The sequence below is a fragment of the Lepidothrix coronata genome, unplaced genomic scaffold (assembly GCF_001604755.1).
Source record: "Lepidothrix coronata isolate B3197 unplaced genomic scaffold, Lepidothrix_coronata-1.0 Scaffold33, whole genome shotgun sequence".
In the NCBI taxonomy this organism is placed as follows: domain Eukaryota; kingdom Metazoa; phylum Chordata; class Aves; order Passeriformes; family Pipridae; genus Lepidothrix; species Lepidothrix coronata.
In genome coordinates, this window is record NW_016690213.1 from 1400500 (window position 1) to 1427755 (window position 27256).

Sequence of the window (27256 nt, forward strand, 5' to 3'; positions counted from 1 at the left end):
TGCAATGTTTAGTGATTGTTTTATTAAATGCAGAAATATCTGCTCAACTTCGTACCCATTCTGATTTAAAGTGCAACAATTAAATCTGATAGCTCTTGTACATCCATATTTTGCAAGTGTTGTTCCTAGAATACATGTCGTTCAGATTATGCCTTGCATTTGTAAAATGTCATTTTTTTAGTACCGTTTTGCTTTATTAACTAAAATAAACTGTACAAAAAGCTGTAGTTACATTAGCTTTGAACAATGTAGAATACACGTTCTCTGCCAAACTTTAGTGTGCAAACATTTTACATTTTTTAAAGTGACAAAATTAAGCCAACCTTGAAGTCAGAGTTCATTACTACATTACAAAACAGGAGACTAGATATGGCAAAAGAAATTTCCCACTGAAATCAACACCATTGTATAATTTTATTTCTAATTCTTAAAAAAATATAAATGAATTTAGAAGAGAATCACAGTATAAGGGCCCTAACATATTAGACCATTACAAGGTACATAAAAATAGAAGACACAGATTTCTTTGAAACTTTAATCCTTTGATTAAGCAGCAAGCATATCACTCTCCAGGCAAACACTGCTTAAAACAAACCCTACCCCCCAAAACAGGACGTGCAAACTGTATGCACATATTCTGCAAAGCACACAATAAAGACATTTTGCTATGTACATACTTATTTAGTACTACAAATGCTAGGAGTTCCCTACTGTGTGCTACAGTGTATGCAAATTAAGAAATACTACCCTACCTATCTCTGACCCTCCCTCCCCCCTTCAAATACAGCACCTTTGCCCAGTTATAGAATATTTAAACAAGATTAAACGGAATTACAATGTACTGAACAGTTTTATAGCAGTTGGTGGTGGCCAACTGTACTGTAACACCCAACATTCTGCATACTGAAGTCTATCGACAAGAGACAAGACAAAAATTAGCAAAGGTACAATACACACACCTGGGAGACTCAATGATAAAAACAAAATAGAAGAGAAAAAAAATCCTGAAGATGAATCTTATCACTGTTAACAATTAAACAGAGATACTTAGGATGTCAAAATGTGCTAGCTTAGTTTTGTATTGGTTTTAAAGACCAGAGAGGAGCCAGATTTGTGTGTAGGGGACACTTAAGACTTATGACTCCCAGAACACAAATTTCCGTGGCCATGAATTCCTTGATGCTTATTTTATAACGCTGCTTTTCTTAGACAGAAGGTCATCTGATGCACATGTAGTGGCTAAGCATCTACTCTGATACAAAAGAAAATCTGTAAGATCTGTATTTGTACAACACCTCAGCACACCAGTGAAAGCTGTTCAGAAAGAAAAATCCCTCAAGTTTGATCTGAAAATATTTTTAAATGAAGAACTAAAACATAAAGGTCAACACTAACTGCAATTCAGGCTACAACTATCAAATCTTAATACTAGATTTCAAATTAAATAGGATCTGACAGTATAAGAACTTCCCTTTGCACATAAAAAAAGACCTTACCCAGCTGCTAAACTGATCGTTAGTCCATTCAATTTGTCTGTGTAAAAGCATAGGGAGAGCACAATCCATTTTCAAGTAAAGTCTCATTTTAGTCAAGAGCAAATCTAGTTAATAACAAAATGGATTTAAAAGAATTTTCAAACACCATTTCAGCTATAAGCAAAAATAATTTTCTAAATAGTATGACAGTCAACATAGATGTTATTACATAGTCAAGAATGCCTTATTTTTCAATAGCTTAATTCAGATCAAAAAGTTTCAAACAGTGCTACTCAAGTTTGGAGCCTGGTTTACTTGGAGGGTAGAGGCATCTACTTAAAAAAAAAAAAAAAAAATTAACATCCCCCTGCCCCCCAAACACTGCTGGGCATCAATCAAGACTTCAGCCAAGAATGCAGTGAAATGAGTTTCTTTCAAACTCCTAAAATTTGGAAGCACTAATTAACACCCAAATGCAGGTTTTACTGAGTCAATAAAATAAAACAAACACCCCATCCCTCCTCCATACTCTCAACTCAGCTTTTTTTGCTGAGAAATCTATCAGGAATCAGAGATAATCACTTAACAGTAAGACTGGGTTGGCAGGAGGTAACTACTATCATGATTTTCTACCAGCACCACCAGTGTCTATACTTCCCTCATTAATTCTTAGGCAAGACATTAATGATTTAACATACACGAACTGCAGACTGTCATTCTCAGAGGAATGAAATTTTACTGTACTTACATTAGAAGAATTAGTGGAATAACCAATTAAATTAATGGTTCTTGCTAGATGATTCCTCTCCTGTCAACCCCCTGGGTGGTGGAAGCTGCTGCCTCTCTACCCTGCCCAGCCCACAAGAGCAATTGCAGCAGGAAACTGGACTCCTGTTTTCAGTTAAATTCTATGAGTAGAACACACATGAGATTTAATAAGTTTGGTACAACAGCTCATTGAGTCTTCAGAATACTCTGAAGGAGGAGTATTTAATGAGTCACTACCTTTTTAAATAAGAAAAAGTGTTCTGGGAAAAACATGAAGAAAAGAAACATCTACATTTTACAGATGTGTGAAATGCTTCTACCGTTACCTAAATAGGGCCAAAAATTCCGAACCTAAAACTGTTATTTTCATTCACTAAAAGGTAAAAAAAAAAGGGGGGGGGGNCACACACAAAAAAACCCAACACTATATTTGAGTCTCCTACAATATTGTCTATTCCTAGATTTGCCAGACTACTTTCCTGTAGTTAGATGCTTGACTATAAAGAACTGTAATAAAATAAATAGAGTAAAAATCAGTTAAACAAAATCTTGGTGTGTTGAACATTTATTCATTTAAGAAGTTAGCTTCCTTCAACAGTTATTCGTATAGAGGAGGGCTGCATTGTAGGCATTGTTCTGCTGTACAAGTCTTCGGCATAAAAATATTTTTATACAGGTGGTCATTCACGTTGTTCCGTTTCTAGTTATTAGCTTGCTCCTCTGGGAAACTGGTCTGATACCTGTGAAGGCTTGCTCTTTTCTCCCCTTCATTATTTGGAAAAAAAAAAGTACACTGATACAATTTTTCAGATGTGGGAGTTAGCATAATTCTGCTTTATTTCTTCAGTGCAGAGTAGACTGAGATTCTGTCTGAATTCCAATAAGCGAGGGTGGCTGCTGGCCACTAACCGTGGTTAACACTGGCCTTGGGTTTAGACGAGGAGGCATGGAATTAGCTGGGCGGATGAGCGGTGGGGGAGGCTGATTTAGAGTCGGCCGTGGCTGAATAAATCGCGCCTGCTGTTGAAGTGGTGGAGGCTGCCGATGGAGAGCAGGAGCAGCAGGAAGTGCTGGACGAAGTAACGGGGGCGGCTGATTTAAAGTTGCCATGGGAGTGGCAGGTGCTGGAGCAGATGCCTGTGCTGGAGGTGAAGGGCCTAAACACTGAGTGGCCGGAGTGCTTTGTGCCTGCACAAAGGACAAAGACAAGACTGCATGAACAGCCATCCCAGCCAGAACGTGACGTAGTCGGGCTGCCACTGTCCACTACACAGGAAACAGCATTTAAAAAAATAAAACCAAAGAACTGAGAAGTTACTGAAAAGAAATCATCAACCAAAACATTATAGACAGCAGAACTAAAAATATTTATGAAGCAAGTCTTCTTCTAGAACAAGAACTGTATTTTAACAATAAAACAATAATGTGATTGTCACTATCAAAGGTGCAGTCCTGCTCCCAGCTGGTTAACGACATTGGCTGAAGTTCTAAGCAAGCTCATCATCATTCTTTAGAATGTGGTTTGCCACTCCACACCAGTTAACCTTACATTTTATCACTAAATAAAATGCTGTTCCTCAACCCATGCTTACTTATTTCTGGTACACAAAACACACCTCATCTTCTTCATCAGTGCTCTTTCCTGATGGCACATTAGAAGTATTTTTTGTGTCCTCCCCTAAAGCAGAAGCATCACCATTAGAAGCCAGGGTTCCTTGTTCCGCTTCCCATTCCTGCAATACCTCCTCTAAGTTAAACCGACGCCTGTAGTTTACAAAGAAGTTCTTCACTTGGCCAACAGTCTTGTTGCCAATTACATCTGCAATAGCTTGAAAATCTTTACCATATTTTCGGACACCTGGAAGGCAAAGTAAATAACATAGCTGTGAAGAATCAGTCAGACACAGCTACGTGTGATGTATTTATAGAGAGAACCTATGGGACCTACAAACCAAGGACTCACTAATTAGGAGGAATTCTCAATTAGAAGAAGGGCCTCAATTTCCATTAAAACATAGTAATTTTTAATTGCATAGCTATCAACATACAAATCAAGAACTTGGTTAAAAGGTCATTCATTTAAAAGGTCATTCTCATTTTCTTAAGAGATCCTGGCTTACTCACCAAGCCTCTCAGCCTAAAACCAAAGAGCTCTGGCGTCAGACAAATAAAGTAAGTCCTTTAGTGTGCTTGCAGTAAGGGCAGAAGCCCAAGACAAGCTCAAAATGAGAGGAAGGGGGACCAAGCATGTGTGTATAGCTGTAAACAGGGTATAACACTAGAAGTGTCAAGTGATAAACATTGATATCTTCTACAGGTTCCCCACATGTGAGCTGCACACAGATGTTTCTTTTCCCACAACCAGAGCAGAAGGAGTGGCACAGGGCAGCAGCTACTGGACGAAGCACAGGGCAGAAAGAGGGGCAGTTATGTCACAATACACTGCTCATTCTTGCACTTATGACATGCTCTCTTGTGAGGCTATGCAGAGCAACTGGCAAGAATTCACCTGATAAATAGTCTTTTTGAAGCTTTCATTCGCTGTTTGAACTGGGTAGAAAAATCTGGGGGTTTGGGACAACCACCTTGGAGAATGTAAATATATATAAGCTGCTGGTGTCTGTTTATAAGATGGCCCAGACAAGCTTCCAGGATCAAATCCCCCAGTGAGCAGCAGCATGACTGGAGATCTTTGTGTCATTCTTTTAATTCATTTTTGTATTGACAGCAGTAGTCACTTTTGTTTACAAGCACTTCACAAGAAAATCCCAACAAGTACTTTAAAAAAAGTTCTAAACCTATATTTGCATATAGCACAAAACCCCTTGAGCAAAACATTCCATAACTTTAAACCCCAAATTGGAATTATAATACAAAGTGCATTGATTTTGTTATATTTAGATTATGGGTCTAGTTCCTCCTCTCTCCTGCTTAAGAGAAAAAAAATCCTCAAACTCTCTCACATCCTAGAACATAGCTTTTAGCTGCACAAAGTATATTTTTAATTACAAATGTCCAAAAGTTTGGAGACTAAAAGAAATAAAAGAGTTTTATTCCAGAGTGAGTAAATAGAAGACTCATTTTTTTGCTCTCAGCTACACATGAGTGAATTACAATTTGACTTTTCCTGTGAAGCTCCTGATAACTAAACTCATTCAGAACATATTACAGTGCTTAGAGAACAGGCACTCTGTCTCATTACAGGAAGAGAAATTTATGCCTGATTTCATGCCTCACTTCAGAAAGTGAAGCAAAGGATTCAGAAAATGAGAGTTGTTTCAAATATGAAAGCTATGTTCATTTTCAACTTAATTGTGAAGAGTGTGACCTTCAGCTTGTTCTGCTCTTTTCTACTGTCCTCATTATTAGGCATTTCTGATGTGCTAATGCACACTCACTGCAATTTAAAAGAGAAGTTCAGCTCCAGTATAGTAATGATTTCTGTACTGAAGCTGATGTTTCAACTGTCAAGAGCCCAGCTACATTATTTAAGATATTTTCTGGGGCATATAAAAGAATACAACCATCCTGATTGCAAGAACCTTGTAAAGATGTCAGAATCACGTGGGAGGGCATGTATCTAGGCAAAGCAAAGACAGATTTGGCTCTGTGCTTTATCAGTTGTGCAAAGTATCAGCTATACTCCCTAAAAGCTGCGTGCACCCAGGGAACAGTCCCTCCAGTGTCTTAATATTCTTTGACTGACCTACCATGACTACCCTTACTAATTCATAATGAGCATTATATGTTCACTGCAACATATCTAACATCCTGTACAGTTAATCAAGTGAACAAAGTGCCCAGCAGAACAAAGCACATTTCTGTTTCAAACCTAATTCAGACTTTCAGTGATTTCAGCCCTTTCTGTTACCATGCTGTCTATACCTCTTTCCTTCCTTAATTTGCAAAACAACTGAGCCTCTTGGCTAACTTAACTAAAGTTGTCAAAAATAAGGTCTTAAAGCCTATTTCTGAGCAAACAGCTTGAAAACAAGGTATCTTGCCTTCACTGAGAAAAAACCTAAGGAAAATAAAGTTTCCTTAGTTTAGCTACATGCAGCACTACTCATTTTTGATTCTTTTCAGAGTGTTATTTACTACTGCTCTAGCATTACCACAATACTTCTACACAATGATGTAGTAAAATCCTTTCAAGCTGCATCAGAAATAGAGGAAATTCATTGCATGTTTGTGAAAGTTTTAAGTATAAGGTGCTGGCATATCTGTAAGAGTTGATGCCAACCCATCATCCCTGTCAACCTGGTGCACATTACTTATGCATCCTTATGCAAATTCAGGGCTAAACACCACCCAAATTATTTCTCCAGTGTTTAATCCATTATTCAATAAAAACAATTTTATTAGGTTGCTGAAAGTGAAGCTTGAAAACGCATGGTCACTTCACATGTATGAATGTTTTTCTCCTGGCTCATTTGAAAGTAGTCCTGATCATGGGAATCCTTCAAGCTCTTCAAAACTTCACCCAGCTGCAAAGGTGCACTGGAACACGTGAATGCTCTTGCTTGATTACAGTGTTTCATCTTGAATGTCTAACTCAGAGAAACTCATAAATCTAAGTTTGATGCTGTCTAAACTGCTTAATGCTGTACAGCACAGCAAACACCGAGAGGCATACAGAATATTAGTCTGGGTCCCAAGCAATACAATACAGCACTACAACGAGGCAGGAATAGTTAACGGCAACCTCTGGGTCATGAGAGCTGCAGTTTTACTGTGATGGGAATTACAGTGCTCCCAGCAATCTTACACAGAGTTAGATCCCAGTTGTCCCAACTGTTTTCCACTGCAATGCCATGATAGTCATGCACACTGCTTTTCAATTCCAATTTTGTTGTCTTGAACAAGAGTTAAAACATTTTTATAATTTCATTTTTATATGGCCAAGATCTCAGTTTGAAAATATGATCATGCTCATACGTTTCTATACATGAAGTTTGTAATTTAAGAATACTATCTGATGAACTAGCCCATTACATTCAATAACTATTCAGACAAGGTTGAACTGTTACCTGATATATTTGCAGTACAATTTATCGGTTCAGAGATCGTAAGTCTAAGTCCACAACCCCACTGCAGGCACCCATGCTGCTTTTAAGATGACACACAGCTCTACATGAAAATGTTTTTTTTCATTACCCCCCCTTCAGTTACTGGCAATGTCTTAAGATTAGCCCACAGATAAGAAGAGTTTTTTCATGTTTAGGAAAAACAGTATCAAAATTATAATATTACAGATTATTTTTATGATTTCCGTGGTTGGATTTAATGCCCAAATTGAAGTGAACAAATCACAGAAGTGCCACCTACCTGCATAATGCTTATGATCTTTGTAAAATTATTAAAAACATATGCCAAAATGTATCAGTACATTTGATGAAATAAATCTATTTTAAATTTACAAACTAAGTGTCCCCATGCTCAAGCTAACTTCCAAATTCAAGCCTAACACACATTATGGTAGCTTTTAGTACAGCAACCATGGCTACCTTCTTTTAAAAACAAGCAATTATTATGAAGCAAGAGATCAAGGTCCTTTAGCCTGAGGGACAGAGGTTAATACCTACAGCACTCTTCATTCCAGGAGGGAGAGACTACTAGAGGGCAGTAGGTAATGGAGGGATAATAAGAATACTTTGTTTCTGACATTAAGGTTCTGTCCCATTTCCATTTTAGACAGTGACAAAGAAAAGGGACTATTAAGGAAACAATACATATAAGAAACACATGTAAATTCAGTGAAAACAGATTTCTTCCACAAAGGCTGATTTCTCACCCTACCCTTAAGTACTTCAGCTGACTAGCTTTATAAAACACAAAACACCCCCTAGGGAAGAAACCAGAAGACTAAAACTCTCCAAGGAGTCAACACCAACTCTTGCTCTCTTTTGCCCATCCTCCAGTTTTATTATTTATCTTGTCAGTGCCATAGCTTAACAAAAGCTGAACATATTCTTACAACTTGCCAAACTGACGCCTAGTGAGAACTCTGGTAACTAAACTATGAAAAGCCAAGATGGCTTCAAACCTTTCATGCTAAGGCAGGCACAATGACCCTGGATTTCCCCCACTTCCCCAGCAAGCATTCTACTTACTAGATTATCACAGACAGGTATCTCCTTCAGTTGCATTTGGGAACAAAATTATGATCTATTTAGCAATACTGAGAAGATGAACTTGGAAATCCAAGCCTGAAGCATCTAAGTTGAAAGGCATTACTTCAGACACACCATGCTCTTCCACATTTCCATTCACACCTCAAAATAAACCTATCTTTAGGTTCAGTTATCTGACTAATAACTTCCAGGTATGGCATACCTGACAGCCTTTCACTGATACCCTGATCCACTGAACATTTTATACTAAAATTCAGTTTTTCAATTTAGAGGTAGAGAATACAGAGAAATAAAGTAGATATATCATCTTTATAAAAGATGATTCGTAGAAGTGAGTCAATATATAGTGTCTTCAAGACAGAATCTCCAGGTATTTCCCTTACATTTTCCTTTATTGGGCAGTGCATGTTAAAGCAAGACATGAGTCAGTTTTCCTTCATATAAATGAAATAAATGCAATTTAGTTGTATGAATAGCCTACTAGAAAATGTTTGGGTTTTTTTTTTTTCCAATAAGACTTAGTCAAGTATCCATATCCAGCTTCAGACTCTTAAAAGGCCTCTACTGTGGCTGTATAAAGATATCTGCTCTTTTATTCCCTCACAAACAGAGAGAGCAACTGTAAAGCAGATTTACTTCTGGCTTTTCCTACTTTAAGAATATGGAAATGTCTTAAATGTTTGCTTCAAATTTTATTACTTCAACAATTACTTCAGTCTTCCACTTCAGAGAAAGTTGTGTAAGGTGATTTAGAAGATGACTTTTTAGAAGGGACTTTTTGGTACTAATACAGTTTTTAAACCCTGCTTAGTTTTTTTCTTTGGGATTTAATAAGAGTTAACAGAAAGACTAGTGTCATGTTGCTTTCATGAATGCCCTAAATATTCTCCCTAGTTTTACTACTTTCCCAGTGACCAGATAAAGTTTAGCTTTTCATTAGAGGGAAATACAAACATAAGCCTGAGTACCTCTGCAAATCCTTTGAATCAGATTTCAACTTGCTGCTACTATTAACATACCTTGTACTGCAAGAAGCTGCTCTTCTGTGGTCCAACGGGCATTGATTTTCTGATTAGACTATTAAAATTAGAAAAATGGCACAAAGATCATTAAATTGTTTCAACAGCTGCAAAATATCTGAGCAATATATTTTACTTGCACTACATTTTGCAAAGTAGGTAAAAGTCTCTTGCTTATAAACCATAAATTTGTAGTTTAAGATTGTTTTCATGAAGAGGTAGTAGTATTTATGAATTTGAGCTTAAAACTATACCAGTACTTTTTCCTCTGTTTTATTACAGTTCTTAATATCAACTATACCATAACTTATGCACAAGCTAATGATCTTTATGCAGACAGAATTTGAATTTATAGTTACATTTATCTAAACTATTAGGACTTGGTGACTAGAATGTTTTGCATTTATGTTTCATATCCAAGCCTTTAAAACCAGCCAAGAGAGAACTTCAGTAGTAATAAATCATTCACTTCAGATGCCCAAATGTATATATAGTCATGTTTTCCCACAGAACATAGAATTTATTGCTGGCAATCTACACTACCTATTTTTAATCCGAAAAAACCTCCCATGTATCAGGACTCAATTTCAGCTCCCTCTTATTATGAACAGACACGACATTTCAGTTTTTTCTGCTTCGTTATTCAGCCAGTTGCCATAAAAAAGTCTACAACTGATTTCTTGTAAAGGAGCCAGACTCATCCCTACATGTAATTCTATGAATCCTGTTTGAGCTGCTGCTGAAATGCAAACACTGCACTGCAGCAAAACACATTTCTGCAGCTTCCCATTAATCTAAGTGCAGAGCCACAAGTTTTAATATTTATTCTCATTTACCTCAGGAGGTTTGAATTCTTCAATCCCGCCTTCCATTTTCTGTTTAAGTGCACTGTTTACTTGCTTAGCATTTTGAACCTTGGTCAAAAACAACAAAGTTAATCAGCTCCACAAAGAAAGTTGGTCACTTTACACATATATCTTCACTAGGATTGCCACAAGTGTACCTCCTAAGTTAGAAAGAGAAATATTATGGTTTAAGGCTTCACTATTTTTAACTGTTTAAAAAAAAAAAAAAAGCCACAGCACAGTTTACTATGGAGAAAAAAATATTTAAGCCAGTCTTTCAAAAGAACAGTTTGTCTGCAAGAATATTAAAAGTTGGACACAACAAGCAAGTTTTGATAATGATGTATATGCTCCTGAAGAACGCAGAATACTCTAGACACAACTTAATTCTTAGAAATGTGAGATGTACTGCACACATTAACTTATTAATTTCTTCCTTCTAAAAAAAAAATAATATTCATAAGATGTTTCCAGTTAACTCCTTCTGACAGACTTTGTTTATTGACCTTAGACCACTCTGATTTTCTTTAAAGGTGACTCTTGAAATTATTTTAAATATTTCTTAGTCTATAAAAAGGACAGAGCTTCCAAACTACGTATATACATATCTATGAACCACTTATATCTGACAGTGATGCACACAAGGTAACATAGGTAAGAAAATAGTTTTGCATACTATGGTGCACAGCTATTACAAGTGTTCTTAAGTATGGACACAAAAGTAGACAACTCAGTGGGAGATTCCAAAGGCTGCATCTCTGAGATCACTGCAAGAAAAAAAAAGAGAAACACAACCTCAAGGCTGTAACTCACCTACACTTAGGCTAAAGAGTGAAACCCACCTATGCTATTTAGCCCCAGAGTCCTGCTGTGACAGAAAGAAGCATATTTCTCCTGTAAAAGAATATAAGGGAGCAAAACCCCCATGAAACCCTTTATTGACTCCAGGATTTTGCAACATGGCAGCTCTATAGGGAGGCAAAAATTCCAGGAGATAAGCCTTAACTTTGTAGCCCCATCGCTCCTAGAAAACAAGCATGCACATACTGCTGTACCCTTAGAACCTGAATAGATTCCACGTTTCAACTTTAAATGCCAAATTTTAACTTCTTCATGCAAAGGACACAGGTAATTGTCCTCTAAAAGGTGAAGACTACAAAGCTTTCCTAAATGTAATAAGAAGTAGAAAACTTATCAATTCAAACAGAGAAGTAACTAGGCCCATGATTTCTACACACCTCCCATATTTTCATGGTATGTGAGGAAGGACATCCAGAAAAACAGCTACAATTTAAAGCATAACAAATGTAACTTCCTCTGTGTCATTGGCCTTATTCTCACTTGTCACACAAATACTTTTAACAAAGCTAAAAACCAAAAAAATCTAATCAAATATTACTTTAGATTTTTTCCTGCCCCCAAATCTGTAGCACTGTTTTTATGCCACACTTCCACCCACCCTTTTTTTTTTTTAATTAAAACAAGAAGTCATCTTGCTTCATTTTATCCAAAAGAGCAGATGAACGTAAAAATAAAACCAAAGAATAGCTAATGTCCAGCATTTCTGGTGATAACTGTGGAATAAAATGAGGAAGACTCACATTAAAGAAGCTTCAGAATCTTCACAGATAATCTTCAAAACCATTACAATCAGAACAATCTGAGATGAAAAAAAAACCAAGACCAATAACCCATGGTACCTGTCGCTTTAACGAGATTAGTTCCATATCCAGCTGTCTAAGAATTGTGTTGGCTGCATTGGGACTACAGGAAACAGCTATCACATCTTCCTGGGTCAGGTACATGCCTTTTGGTGGACGGCATTTGGAACGCTGAGAATGGTGGCGATGCTGCAAGCTCTGATACTCTCTTCTACCCAGACCTATTTTGCTGGTCTGAACAGGCTGCTCATTATTGCCCTTTAATTTACAAGAAATAAATCATTAAAGAATAACANAGTATCTTGTACACAACTTCATAAAGTACCACGTAGCATTGTAATGTCAAATTTATGACAAAGAAAACCTAAGCTAACATCCTCCTCTGCATGTAGTATCCAAATAAGCCTTGCAGATGAGTTGATGGAGCATATCAGTCATCTGCTGGATAAGTCTGCATTAGTCTAAGCAAGGTCAGTTTTCAAAACTTTTTTTTTAAACATGGCTGCAAATACAATAAATGTTACAGAAATCTCAGTCTGTATACTCTGAAAGAGGGAATAAATTTAGAACCTCTTATGTGCAGAGAAGGTAAACAATATCTATCTATCTTGTGTTTAAAACAAGTAATCAGTGACATTACACATTTATTTCTGATCAGATAGGAAGAGTTTAGGTAAGGATTAAGTGGGAAGAATGACAAAGTCAACCAGGACAGGCAAGACTGTAAAATAACACCTCCACCTGCTGTAAGCACTCTACAGAAAGAGATTATGCTGTTTGCTTTGGGAAGAGGGTGAGATGATTTGAGATTTGGAAGAGAGGGTGGACGTACTTTTGCAGTTACTATAAAAATCCCCGTAATTTAGAAAACTTAAGCCTTTGTTGTCTGCCTTTTTGAAGACAAAAGAGGTAGCAAAGAAGAGATAAAGTCCCTGTAACTACTGTTTGGACATGTTTGGACACCTAAACATTTCAGCCTTATCTTCAATGAGCATTGATACACAAGAGCTAGTCTGCATGTATGTGACTCGGTTAGAGCAACTGATTAGGTTTCCTATAGACCAGGAACAGAGACAAAAATTACAAAAATTACTTTCTCTGCAAGGATTTTCCAATTCAAAGCAATGCTTAATACCAGAACAGAGATGGGATTTTTAGCTACTTCAAACAGCTCCCTACTGCTCCTCCCTGCTGGCACCCATGCAGGTTAAGAGGAGGTGGTCATCTGATCACAGCAAACAGAAGACAAAGTGCAGCAGCCATTACTATGTTCTGCAGTGTTAGTACAGATCAGCAAACAGTATTTTGTTCTACTACACTTGACCTTCTGCCCTGTTCTCTTCCCAGCTAATGTAACATCTTAATCCAGTCCACAGACTTCACAGAGGCCATCTTAAAAGCACCTAAGATATGTGCACTTTCTTGGAAAATTGATATAGAGCCTTACATCTTTGACATCTAAAAGTTCCAAGATTAAATTTACTTCTGCCTCGTTTATATCATTTGTTTTTCTGGTTCTGCATTGCTCTTTCAGTATGAAATTGCAGTTCCCTATCTGTTCAATCTGGATTTTAAGTGAAAATATTCTCTCAAGCTTTTGACTTGCCAAGCTAGAGAGTTTAGCTTATTTTAGTTTTCTCTGGTAACAAAGTTTCCATTGCTCTTGTATGTTCAGGCAGCCTACTCAGTTTATATTTTGCTCAGGAAGCGAAAGTACGCAAATCTTACCAGAAATACCAGATCACAAAGTTATCTTATGTAAATGCAAATAGCTCATCAGAAACTACAAACCTATTTGTCCTGTTCCTAGAAGTCTATCAACACAGTATCGTTCTGGACTGCATGTAGTGATTCAAACAGTAATGAAGTAAATTGAGCAAAATAGTCCTTATTTAGACATGGCTTGGGCAGCAACTCCAATCATTAGATTGCAAGAACATTGTTACAATAGCAGAATGAAATGTAAAAAGGTTCACTGTTAGACCTTGTGACATTTCAAGTTCTAAAAAAAACATACTCCCACATATTAAAAAAATAATCTCTAACTCTTTTACAGAAAGGGGTAATTGTAATTGTCCTTTTTTTTTTTCCTCCCCAAGGCAGCTAGATAAAGCGAGACATTGAAGGTCACTGCAAAGCTCAGAACAGAATCTACACCTATCAGTCTCTTACTCAATATCATTTTTGTTAGAACTGCAATGTTTTATTAATAATCCTAGATACCACTTTCTGGGAGTGTTAAAGTTTTGCACTACTTCTCCTCTCACTCTCAGGAAGCATGAACTGTCACATGTAGGAAAATCACAAGTGTTTTAAGTTGATCAAGGAAATGATCAAATGTTTACACACTTTAATGTGTTCTTCTAGCCTTGTTCATAAATACCCTAATAAATACCTTTCAAAAAGAACCCAAAAAAATCCCCCAAACCTGAACATACCCCTAACAAGGCATTTATCTGTAAAGCTAACGGTAAGTGCTCATTAAGATGACAAAAATGTTTTTCTCTACATTTATTAGTAGAAAGCGTCTCAGTAAAGCCACATATTAGCTGAAATGCATTGCCTCACTGTGGCTTTGAACAAACAACAGGAGTTGTTCTTAGAGAAACGTAATTTAATTTTAAAATGAAAAGAAAACATTTTCATTCAAATAATTCACCACCAGTAAAATTGTAAACATATTAACAAGACTGATGCAGGGGAAATACTGTTTTACCAGGTTGCCAGAGCCCACACTTTTTATAAAAAAACTTGAAGATCTCTCAGGACACAGTGGAGGTAACAAGAGATGCATTTACATCCCCCAAACAAAAATATGTGATAAAACTTTGTTTCAATAAGAAGTTGACAAGATCTCGATCACTTAAAGACCCTGAAATTTCAGCAGGCTGCAAGCTAAACCTCTGTACTACAACTCATTCTTCACAACAACACATTCACAGAAATCAAATCAACATTCACCATTAAGCAATCTGTTACCTCCTTTTTGGCTTCTTTTTTGGGATCATAATCACTATCATTTCCATCCATGGGATGAGCTTCTTCTACATCATCATCACTAAGGACAGATTATTAAAAAAAATGGTCAGTTTATCTACTTTTTAACCCCAAATATATATATCTGTACCAGGGTAAGACAGAATTATCTACTCTAAGTATACATGTCAAAATTATTTGTAGTTTTCAGAAGACAGCTCTTACAAGCATATTTTCTTCATTAAATTCCAGGAATTATTATGATAAACAAGCAAAACTAAACTACAGTTTCAAAGTTACTTTAAGCAGTGCTGGTACCGCTGCCAAAAATTTTGGTGTCAGTTTTCTTTAATTCGACACCTGTGCCAGTGTGAACACTTACATGGTCAGCTATACCAAGCCTAGAAATAACCTTTCACTTGCCTCATTAGTTTCGATTGATCAATTTTAAAACCACTGCACCAGGTGAATAAACCCCTGTTGAAGTCTGTGATGAGCAAAAGAGCACAATATATGATGGGAAAGTGTGGAAAGTGTGGGACTACTTTTTCATCAAAGTGCTCAAAATCTAGCAGGGAGCTAGATGGGGGGGGGAGGGAAATGAAATCTGCTGAACTCAAAGAAAAAATGTTGAAAAGTCAACTCAGTCGAGTTCAATCCAGTCATTCTGACAATATAATTTCCAAAGAAATTCATGCAAAAACACACTAAAAATTTCTAGTTATTACCAAACCCCCCCAAAATGCTGTAGTAGAAGCAAACTGATTTTAGCCTGTAATTTTTCAAAAATAAGGTTATTAAACAAGCACATGAATTTTAGATTTCAGGAGTTATTTTCAGTAACATATTAAAAAGACCCTTTTGCTCCAGTTATGCAGTTTTCCATAGACATAAAATTATACTTTCCAATATAAAACATAGATTATGTTACTTATATATTCAACACATTAAATCACCTTTTAAGAAGAGCAAGTTAATACTCAAGTATACTAAGCACAATATAACTTGAATTTCATAGTAACTAGGGGAAATGTTATTCCCTTCTAGGCATGACAACAAAACTATTTTGAGCTCCAATTCTCTCTGCCTAATAGCACTTCTAAGTCTCCTAAAAGGAGAATTTATATAAAGTTGTTATAAAACAATACTTGGGCATTCTAATCACTACATCTGTTTACAAGGGTTGATCTTTCAGTTTTAATTCCATCTTAGTTCAAAAAAAAAAAAAAAAAACCACCAGAAAAAAACCACTCTCCTTCCCATACAGTAATATAAGGTTAGACTTCACAAACAAAGTATTATTTCTAAACCACATTCCCAGACTTCAGGGTTTTTTAAATCCTTGTTTTTACACTTATCCATTAAACCACTCCAATCTGTTATTACCACTCACACAGATTGGAGTGATAGTTCTTAAAGCACAGGCACCAAGCCCCTTGGTAAAATCAGAGACATCACAACAGATGCTCAGACCTAAAAAACATGGTTCATACTGAAACATAATGGCTAGAAATTACTCCCTATCTCTACTTTGGAAGACTTTAGTCTCTGGTTATCTACTTAAGAACCTATAACTTACCTGTCACCTTGATTATTTCTATTAGCTAGTTTTCGAGCCTGCCGATCCATCAAACTTGTCCTAGACCGAGTTTTTTTCCAAGAATAGTAATATTTTACAAGGCTTGCAATGGTCTTGTCTGGAAGCTAGAAGAATTCATTAACATATTAACACTTTTAAAAATTAAAATTCCACCCAAAATTATAATTTTGCTCTGTTTACAGCTACCTTTAACGAAACATTTAAAGTGCATTGATAAGATGGAAAGGAGGGATGTATTTCATGTACATTTTTAAAAAGGGGGGGAAGGATTTTTCATTAGGGTGAAAAAGTTGTACATCCAAGAGACATGATGAAATTACATTAAATCACTTATTCAAGGTTCTTTCTAAAGCTTTTACACAGAAATCAACATGAAGTTTCAGCCCAAGAGGAGAGTTTGTTCTAGCGCATCTGAGCTATTTAGTGCTTCTGATTAAAATATTACTTTACCATTTGCTGGATCCTGTGAAAGCTCTTTCCATGGAAGCTAAATGCTTGTTCAAATAGGACTTTATCTTCAACTGTCCATTCATCAGGGAAAGGAGTGAAGTTAGGGAGATCGGCAAGGGACTTCTCAATATTGTGTTTATGCCAGAACAACATGCCGAGAGCCTTTGAAAAGAAATAGTCCCTCTTTGGATTAAGTCAACTTTCTAAAATGTTGAGACAAGCTAAATAAAACCAGGTGATTTATTTATTTAGAATAAAATTTGACTATCAGAACCCCTTCTCAAAATATATTTACAATTTTGCTGGCTATTTACTGTAGGTTACAAAATTCTCTTTAGAGACGGTGGGCACATCTGTACTTTATTAATGGTACGAAAGCCAGACAATTTAAGGTTGGCATGGCAGCAGTAATTCTAGAGTAGCATAAACTAGGCCGAGAGGCTCAAATCTGACCTGTTTTCTTACTTGATAAGCATATATCACCTACACAGTTCCTTACAGGCCTTTATTACCAGCCCACTCAAAAAAGAAAATAAAAATACTTTTCAGCAGCCAGAGGATCATCCAAAATGCAAGTCTGAAAGTTCAAAGTGAGAGTGGTCTTTCTACAACTCTCCAATCCACAAATAACAGCACGGCCACTTCCATGTCATGTGCACCTAATAAGGAATGGAAATTTAAATATACTTTCTTACATAATTTCATTTCTTGATATTCTAAAAGAATTTTATGTTCATTAGGCTTTCTGTCAGAGAACCACTGACAGATTTGATGCCAAGTCTGGCACAGGAATTGGGAAATGTAATCCACTCAGTTTCAATCATCCAGCGCAGACATGATCACCATTCGTCTTTCTAACCCCCTGATTTCACATCTTCCAATAACCTGGACATAGCAAACCTCTTTTCTTGTTAAAATGGCAAGTGACAAGCACCTCTTGCAAAGATAATTTCTATTCCATTGTGAACAGTCCATAAATATTTTGTACCAAAAGTTATTTTGAAAATTCATCTCGTTTAGACTCGGGATCCATCAGTTTTCTCTCTTGCCTAACAAAAGTCAAGCCATAAACGAACATCACGAGACCACAGGTACTCTGAACATTGTAACACTGGCAGCCTCTTTTTCAGACAGCAGTTGATGAGCAAGTCTTTGCTATTATGAGCTTCCATCCTCCAAAACTTGATCATACAACTTGGTTTCACTTGCACATCACATATTTTTTTCACAACAGGTAACCTCACTTTTACATTAATTGGTTAACTGATGAAGAAAATTGCAATAAAACTAAGTGCAGATCAGCAAAGTTTTATCCTTACTTTTTAAGGAATGGTGACTGAAGGTTGTTAAATGAAAAGTGAATTTATTTGTTACTTTCAAACATAGAGTTTGAGTCCATTTTCCTGCCTTTGAAAAAATGACTCAAAATTGGTTTGTCTTTTTTTTAAATATGCAAGAAACCTTTTCAGTACCATCCCTATGACAATTAATGGTTCAAAATGATACCGTATTTGTATTCTAATGTTAAACATTAAATTTGTAAGATTCTTCCCTAGAAAGTTCTTTAGCTAAATATACACACACAATTGCATGACATGCCCAGTGTACCAAGAAACATACCAAACCTTTCAAAAGTGCACATTACAAGCTGAGCATGTCATGAAAACAAAGAGCTCAATCTTTTGCAGAGAATCCAGACCACAACTGTATGCAGATCCATTTAACTGCAGTGTTTGCTGCCGTGCCTGAAGAGAAACAGCGTTAATTAATGGTAACCAATGGGAAAAAAACCAAAAAGCGTTGTGTTACAGTTTTATATTTAAAAAATCCTTTAAATGAGTATCCACATTCCATAGCACTTACCTGTTCCACGTTGTATCCATGTTTTTCCTTTGCTATTGCTATATATTCATCCACTGTAACAAAGCAATGTCAGAATTATTCTTTAGTACTTTTAGCTCTGCTATGTGACACAGAATAGAACGTGGGAAAACAGTCTCCCCATGCTTTAACACACTGCATAGGCCCAGATTCCCCAAAACATTAACTATAATCATAGCTTAATTAATAATAAATAAACACACTGAATTTAATCCAACATTTTATGAACTTTTACACAAGCTAATTCTGCTTTCTTTCACATTTTTACAACAACAAAACCACAGTGGCTCAATTTATTTATTTAAAGCAGAGACTGACTGGTTATTGAAAGGCTATGCCTTTCTGGAACCCATTCCTGGGTTAGTTTTAAATTGAAATACTTCTACTGTTCATATTCCCAAACATGTTAAAAATTAAAGAGGTCCTACATCAATGATTATGTGTATCCTCAATATCAACATAGTTTTCAATGACCAACATTGATTTTAACTATGACATTAATTCCTTTTCCAATAGAAAATATAAAAATTTAATAATTAAGTCTTCAAATTCACCAATAACATTTTTTAAATCATATTTAGCCACAGTAGAGCCTGCTTTGAGTTGAATACTTTCCATCATTTTGCAATTAAGTTCTACTTTTTTTCAAAGAAACAAACTCTTCCCATTTATCTTCTACAGTTCACAATTAAGTGGCAACTACATAGCTGAAAGGAAGCATGATGGAGAAAACAAAATAATTATATTCTCCTTATTCAAAGGGACAAGAGATGTCCTTGCCATGAAGTGTTGCAGCAAAGAGTTAATTGTACTTCAAAGAAACAAAGTATTTAATAATCATAGTTTTAGAGTATTTTATTTCCAACTGTTCTGCAGTAGTTGAAGGTATATTCTCTCAAATGTAGAGGGATACAAATCTCTAACTACTGGTATTAGGTAGAAACTGTCCTGAGGACCAGGTTCTTGTGGCTCCATGCTCCAAGTTTACTCCTCTATATTACACTTGGGAAGTTCTAGCATAGGAGACAGGTTTAAACTAGATTAACCAGATAAGTGATCACATTTAGTCAGATGACTCCTCTATTTCAGGTCACTTTTGAAGGGAGAAAATGTTCAATTTTTCCTCATATGGCAGCAACAATAATTTCCCCTTTAACTGGGCCTCAACACATCTTTTCTGAATATATCCACTGCAACTCCTTCTCCTAGAAATTTAGAGCAGCAAGTTCTTCTGTTCAGATATTTTATTTTTTTTATTAATAACTAAAGGTTTCACAGATACTGATGATAATAATACAACATAGGCAGTGTGATTTGAAACAAAGACTTAACTAAAATAAGAGAAGGTGATCTTTCCTTTCCTTGGAGTTTTCTAAATAAAAAAAAAAAAGAAGAGAGAAGCTTTGTGTTTAATTTACTAATTTGCAATTTCACTGTGCATAAAAAAAGAGCAAACAGGCACACCAGAAACAATTTAGTTATACTTAAGTACTCAAAACCCTAAGCAGCTAAGGACTTACACTTGGCATCTGGAATATTATGATATGGAGACCATACAAGCATCCCTCCATTATCTTTATCAGTATATTTTGTGGCACCTGTAAGAAAATAAGTAAGTCTCAGTATTTCTAATTATGATCTAGGGAACAACTACGTGACAGTAAGCAAAATTCAACCATATTAGGAAGTCCAGCCCAGCTACTAAGGGGAGGAAAAAAACCCAATCATTAATTCCATATTATCTTAAGACATCAAATGGTTGAATTTGAACATTATTCTTAAGAGGTTCAAGCATAAATAAACATTGGAAAAGATCCTTGTTACCACAATTAAACCACTCAAGTGCATTGCTAAAGTTGGAAAGAATCTTATCTAGTTCCAATCCCTTCATCACGGGCAAGAAGACCTTACCCCGTCCAACCTGGCCTTGATCACTTCCACAGATGGGGCACCCATAACTTCTCTGGGCAACCTGTTCCAGTGCATCACCACTTCATGGTGAAGAATTTCTTCCTTATATCTAATCTGAATCTACCCTCTCTAAAGTTGGCAAGGATACAAAATTTAGAGGTAGTTGTCTTCCATCAGTTTTGACTGTCTATTAGTACTTTAATGTTTATAACTATCATAGGAGTATTAGGACCTACTGTGTTAAGTTAGGCTTTCTTAAAACAAATCAAAAAATAGGTAGGAAGTAGAATACAGTCACCATCCCTGATCCCTCTTTCAACAAGGAACTATATTAACAACTACGCCAGAAATAATTTTGTTCATCTCTCTCTCTAGTTTTGATTCTACTAAACATACAATTTCGACATTCATAGCCAATCGAATTGCATAGCTTTAGAAAGCAGGTGTAAAAGTAATTTTTGGGTTTAGCTTGTTTGTGGTTCACCACCACCTCAATGCAGCAAGTGAAGCAGTACAAGTTTCCTAACCTGTGAGGACAGAGCAATAGTGATGCAAATACTGAAGCACTAAATCATAGATTATTTGATTTTTGAAAACACGCTGTAAAAGTAAAGGAAATTCCCCAATACTGGAAAAATACTAATAGCTACTTTCCATTATTATTTCACAAATGGAGGCTACTACATAAAACCCCTCACAATCTATTTGTTTACAAAAGTTTATCTTGTTAAGAAATTGCTCAACAATTGGAGCATTTATACTTAGGTTAGTATGAATTCCTTGAGTACTCACCCTCACTGTAACTTTCCGTGCATCCTTTTTGGAGAAAGTTTTTTTCAGTGAAACAAATAACTTTTGACTCTATTTTAAGCTTACACGCTTGATATTTAGGCTCTACATCTTGTTGAAGCAAACAAAAAGCTAAAATCAATGCTTTGGAAAAGAGAACACCATAGTGCTTGCCCTTTATGTACTATGTTCTGTTGCTCTTCCCTCTTTAGTTTGGCAGCATTTTGCATCTATCATCTTTGCAATCTTTAGACGCATCACAACTGTGAACTCAAAAGCAGTTACTTAGAAAAACTAAAAGAACTCATGTGTCTTCCAAAAATGAGATGTGCAAAACACATAACCTAAATGCAGCATAAACTCTGTAACAGGTAAAAAATGTACATACATTCATAAAGCACTAGTTTCAAGGCATAAGCAGTACTAACCTCCAAAAGGGTTTTGGTATATAAGAACAGACTCCTTAGTATAACATTCCAATACAGAACAGAAAAGCGTGCCATTTTTAGTCATCAGGAATGTAATACTTCATGAAGAGTAACACAAACATGTTACAGGCACAATATTTCTCTTATATACTCTTTTTATCACAAGTAAATGGCCACTACCCTGCACTCTACTCTAACTGAGATGAGGAGAAAGCAGGACCACTAGAGAACTTATTAGAATTTCTTGTTGAGAGCAAGAAATGTCTAAACTTAAGATACTTTCAGAAAAATGGATATTGTGGATATTATAAGGTATTGAACACTCAAGTACTAAAGTGAAAAAAAAAGTTTCGGAGTCATTGTGCCTGCAGGAGATCATGTATGCAGTGACACTACCCTACTGAGGTGCCACCCTCATGTGATGAACAAGCAGCTTCCCCCAGAACACCCCTTTTCAAAGCAGTGCTGTTACCCCAGCAGCAAACAGACAACTGTTTCCATTCAGGTGGCTTCTTCACACTGCCAAAAGGAAAGCAAGGATGACAAAGGAATAATGGGATGCATAAAGGTAGCTTGAAGGAAGGCATCCTGCCCCCAACACAGGATGTCCCTAGCTACAGTACAGGGATCTCTCCCTCTCCATATGCAGGACCATAACTTACCTTTATGAGAACAGCTTTTTGCCCTTTGTGCCCTAAGCAATGCTCCCCCCTCCCAGCAAAAATGCCGTGTTGTACCTCAAAAGCAGCATGATCTTTATCTGCAAGATCCATTCTTATTAGGGACAGTGGCTGGAAATATCAGGGAACATGTTAACCAGAGCGTGTTAGAAGAGTAGTGTTGTAAGCCAGTAAGGAAGACAAAGGCCAAGAGCTGCATCTGAAGTATAACAAGTCTCCCTCTGCCCAAATGCCTCATTCAAGTCCCTTAGGAAGAGGCGTCTCCTAAGAGAAGCTCCTAGAAGAGCTGATACACCTCTCTGCCAATACCAGTTAGGAAAGGGAGTTGGCTGAAGATGACCAACAGGCACTCTCCACCACTTCCAGAACAGGGAAATTACAGCAGCAAACTGACGCTCTGTAAACTTCAGCTTCACATTAGAAGTTGGGTACACACGGATGGTGCAGCTCTGTGCATGACTCCAAGGACTGAGAATAAAATGATAATTCAGAAGCATACAAGACATAATAAGGGCACCATGGAAATTTAAAAGTATACTGGTTTCCAGCATACAATGTACCATCCTCTGTTTAAGACTAAGCTTTGAACCAAGCTAGGAACAAAACCATGGAAACTAACTGGAGGAAACCCCAAATTTCTAAAACTAAGGATTGGAAATAAGTAAATGAACAAATAAATAAAAAAAACCCAACAAAACAAAACAGAGAATATGAGGACAGATGGCACGAAATAAATGGAAAACATTATATACTTCACCACACCATATAATTTCAATTTAAGAAAGCTTGTTTTCATATTAGAAGACTAAAGGGAGAAAAGTTATAAGGACATACAGAGAAATGGGTTCCATAAGCGACATTAAAAGGTATAAAATGTTCTTCTTGACAGCCCCAACCTCATCCCTGAGAAGAGGGTAAATGGGAAACAAATATTTCAGCATTAAGTAAGTAAAATTCATACTAAAACCTTTGGGAAGTCCAAATCCGAGTAGAATAAACTTCTCTAGCAGTTATCTTATATGTGGATGACACAGCAGCATGGTACATTCTCCACTATGCTTTCCAAGAGAATGCAAGCAGCCCACAACATCAGGATACATCCTGCTACATATATATAGGTGGGTCAGAAAGTACAAGCAGAAACATTTTCACTAAGAATACAAAGTACTATAGGAAAACCAGAAGATAAATCCAGAGGGCAGATGGTGTATTAACTCAATAAATTAGATAAAATAAACCTCCTAAATTTCCTTATTAAAATTGTTTTTGAAGTGACAAAATTGCAGTAATACCTAATGACAATTAAAAATGCTATTTCCCTTAAGCTCTGTCTGAAGGCTTGCTTGTAAAAAGGGTATGGTGTGGGAAGTGGTAAGAGAGTATGTTTAAACTAACTTCTCCTAATTGCTGCTTCCAACCACAATCCACTTCTTCCAAGAAATACTGAGAAATAGTTGATCTGCTTTTTCTTAAAAAAGTATTTTTTATATAAACTCAGTTTAAAAAAAAAATTTACTACCATCATAACTTGATTATGAATATTTTGTTCCTCAATGCATTGTTGCAAAGCATTGCTTATGGGTATTTTTCAACAAAGGCAAAGTGAGACCAAAGGATTGGTATTTATTCTACTCATTTCAGTCATCAGTGTTTATCAGAGGGCTGACTGTGTCTTAGAGTTATGTCTAGTTTCATCCACCATTGATTACCTTCTCCCACCTATTTGTTTTAAGGGGCTTAAAAAACCAGCCCTGGGAGTATCACAAATAAACACACACTCTAAAGTATCAGGTAAACCCCTCAAAAAAGGGTATTAAGCCATTTCAAGAAGAAACATAGTTAATCAGAGATAGTGTCTGTGTCGGTATATGCAACCTAGAAGTACAATGGAGCATGTTACCTCACTTGCTACAAAAAAGTAACCTAAATGTAGCTCTAGAGCATGGATTTGCTTTGCATTACTTCTCTGAGAAATGATACCTCAAGACTCACCAGAAGAATAAACTCCATCAAAAAAAAAAAATCAGATGAAAGCATGAGATCTTGCTGAGATCTCCTCACATAACCAATCCGTTAACTTGGTAAGTATGTGCTGTACTTTTACACTTGGACTTTTTTATTTATTTCATATTTTGTAAGACTTAAGTGTTCCAAAAAAAGTCACTACCTTCTTGCCTTCATAACCAAAGCAGACACATTAAGAAGGACAATACTATACATTATGCCTCTAACTCAGGACTTCTTAAATAAGCATCTCCATCATTAAGGAAATTGATAAAGTGGGTATATATTAGTTCCAGTTATTGGGGAAAGGGGCATTAGTTGAATTCCATCCCCCAGAAACACTTAGGAGCTCTAAAAGATCTGGTTATAAGAGAGCATAAAATTAGTTCTGCAGTTACAATGATGCCAGTTAATGATACTATTGCATATACAGTTTACAAAATTGAAACCACAAAACCTCAGTTGCCCTACAAGGGCTGAGGAGTTCCTTTAATCAAAAGAAAAACAAACACTATGTGTTTTTCTAATTTAAGTGGCCTGTAGGAAAAACAAGCCCTGGCTGCAGGTTAGAAACAATCATTTTTATCTGTGTTTATTTTTATGTAGGCAATGTAAAAATAAAGGGTGTAAGCAGTTAGCCTTATTAACAAAGAGACCTAGACTACGTGCTCCTTCCTAGGGGAAAGGCATTCCCTTATGCCAAGATCATGCATCCATTTAATCCCACCCTCCCCCTTTCTTTCTCCCGGCCTTTTCTTTGGCCTGTGGGGCTTGCGCCCATCAAGAGGGGCTCTCTCCAGCTTTAGGAGGCACTATGTGAGCAATCCTCTTCCGGTGAGAAATCATTTGACACCAATAGAGCCCGTCTGGAGAACAGGCAAGTAGATAGGCTTCATCTGACCACTACAGCAAAACTGATAAACGCTCCTCCGGTCTCCCTGCTCAGTGTAGTAAGGCAAGACAGCATTCTAGCGATTGACTCGCTAAAGCCGAGTACCAGGCTATGCGAGCGTACCCAGTATTCCTCGGGGCGGGGCTGGGGGGACAAGGAAGGCTGAGGAGAGCAGCTCAGCCTGCCACGGCGGGGTTAGCGAGGCTACTACAGCACACAAAACCAGGAGCAGGAGTTTCCCACCAAGCGCATCTTCCACCCAGCGCCTCCAGCACGCAGCCAAGGTCTGCTCCGCTTCCGGCAGGGCGCATCACTTCCCACCCTTGCCCGAGAACATCCATCACCCCTCGTCAAATATTTTAAAATCACCTGGTTAATGTATTATGTGCGTTACGGTTTAAGGAGGGGGGGGGAATCCAACCTTTTTCTGCTTCACCGCCTCCCGCCGGATGCACATAATGAGGCCGATAATGAAGTGAGAATCCCACTCCGCGATGCCCCCCCGCCCCCGGGGCGCACGGAGCGCAGATGCTGCCCCGGCCAAGCCTCCCGCCGCCGGCACCGGATCGCCGACACAAAGGCTCAAAAGCAACCTAAATACAACCCCGCGGCCGCCGCCGCCGGGGAGCGCCGAGCCGAGCCCGCCCCGGCACCGAGCCCACCCCTCCCGCCTCGGGAGATGTCAGGTTACAGCCGAAAAGCCATTTACCGGGCTCGAAGTCAGGAATGCGCGCCTGGTATTCCGCTCCGACCCTCATTCCTACATCTGCAAGGCAAAGGGGGGAGAGAAATTACGGGCTGGAGTATTCCCGGGCGCCGTCCCAGCTCCCGCCGTGCGGCGGGCGGGCGGGCTGGCGGAGCCCCCGCCGCGGCCGTGCGGAATAAGCCACCTCCCCTCCCCGCCGCCCCCCCGTCCGCCGCCGCCGCCGCCGCGGATTAAGCCCCGACGACCGCCGAGGAGGGGGCAGGAGGAGGCGGAAGGGGGAGTTTATTCCAGCGGAACAATGGGGACGGCGGCGGCTCCCGGGAGACACTCCCTCCCCATCGCTAAGTACCGCGGGGGCAGCCGCGGGGCCGCGCCGCGCGCTCCCGCCCCCCCGCCCCGCACGCGCGCGGCCGCGGCTCGGCCGCAGCACGGACGGAGCGGCGGAGCCCCGGCTCCGGGAAGGGGAAGGGGGAGGCGGCTCGGCTCGGCTCGCCGCCCCTCCCGCCGCCTCCGCCACCCCCCCTCCCGCCGCTGGCGGGGCGGCCCCAGGCTCGCACCGTGCTCGTCGCCACTGTCGCCGCCGCCGCTCTCCGGCTCCGAGTAGTGCCCGTTGGAGGGGCTGCTGCTCTTGGCGCCGTTGGGGGCTGCCCGGCTCTTACCCCCCAAGAGCTCCGCTCCCTTCTCCATCACGCCCAGCATGCCAGGGCTGGGAGCGGGGGAGAGCGGCGGCAGCGCTGGCTGCCGAGGGGGGGAAGTTAATACGTAGCCGCCATGTTGCCCCCTCCCCGCCCCCCCCTCGGGCACCTCCTCCCCCCGACCGCCGCGCCCCCCCTCCCCCGGCGCTGGGAATCCCTCCGCGCCGGCCCGGCCGGATCTCGCCGAGGGGGCGGGGATGCCGGCGCAGCTCCGGCGGCGCGGCCGAAGGAAGAAGGAAGGATTCCTCCCGCTCCCAGACCGCGGCCGCGCCTCCGCGCCTCAGGGCTCTCCCGGCGAGCGGGGCCGGAGGAGAGAGGGGACTATTTCCCGCCGGCGGCGCA

At 38.6% G+C, this 27256-nt stretch overlaps 1 protein-coding gene across 2 annotated transcripts; it reads right to left on the reverse strand.

Moving 5' to 3' along the window:
• Positions 1–27040, reverse strand: RCOR3 (REST corepressor 3). Of its 2 annotated transcripts, XM_017811681.1 has the most exons (12): positions 26777–27038; positions 26223–26279; positions 20330–20407; positions 18792–18844; positions 16929–17090; positions 16458–16582; positions 14882–14960; positions 11942–12160; positions 10233–10310; positions 9397–9454; positions 3860–4101; positions 1–3431 (listed from the first exon to the last, which is right to left on the reverse strand). In XM_017811681.1, exons 1-12 carry the CDS (start codon positions 26916–26918, stop codon positions 3087–3089), a joined length of 1638 nt encoding a protein of 545 aa, XP_017667170.1. In that variant the 5' UTR covers positions 26919–27038; the 3' UTR covers positions 1–3086. The 2 variants fall into 2 exon arrangements, with proteins under 2 accessions (XP_017667170.1, XP_017667171.1); XM_017811682.1 differs by lacking the exon at positions 3860–4101 and having other exon boundaries at positions 26777–27040.
• Positions 27041–27256: the final 216 nt, after the last annotated feature.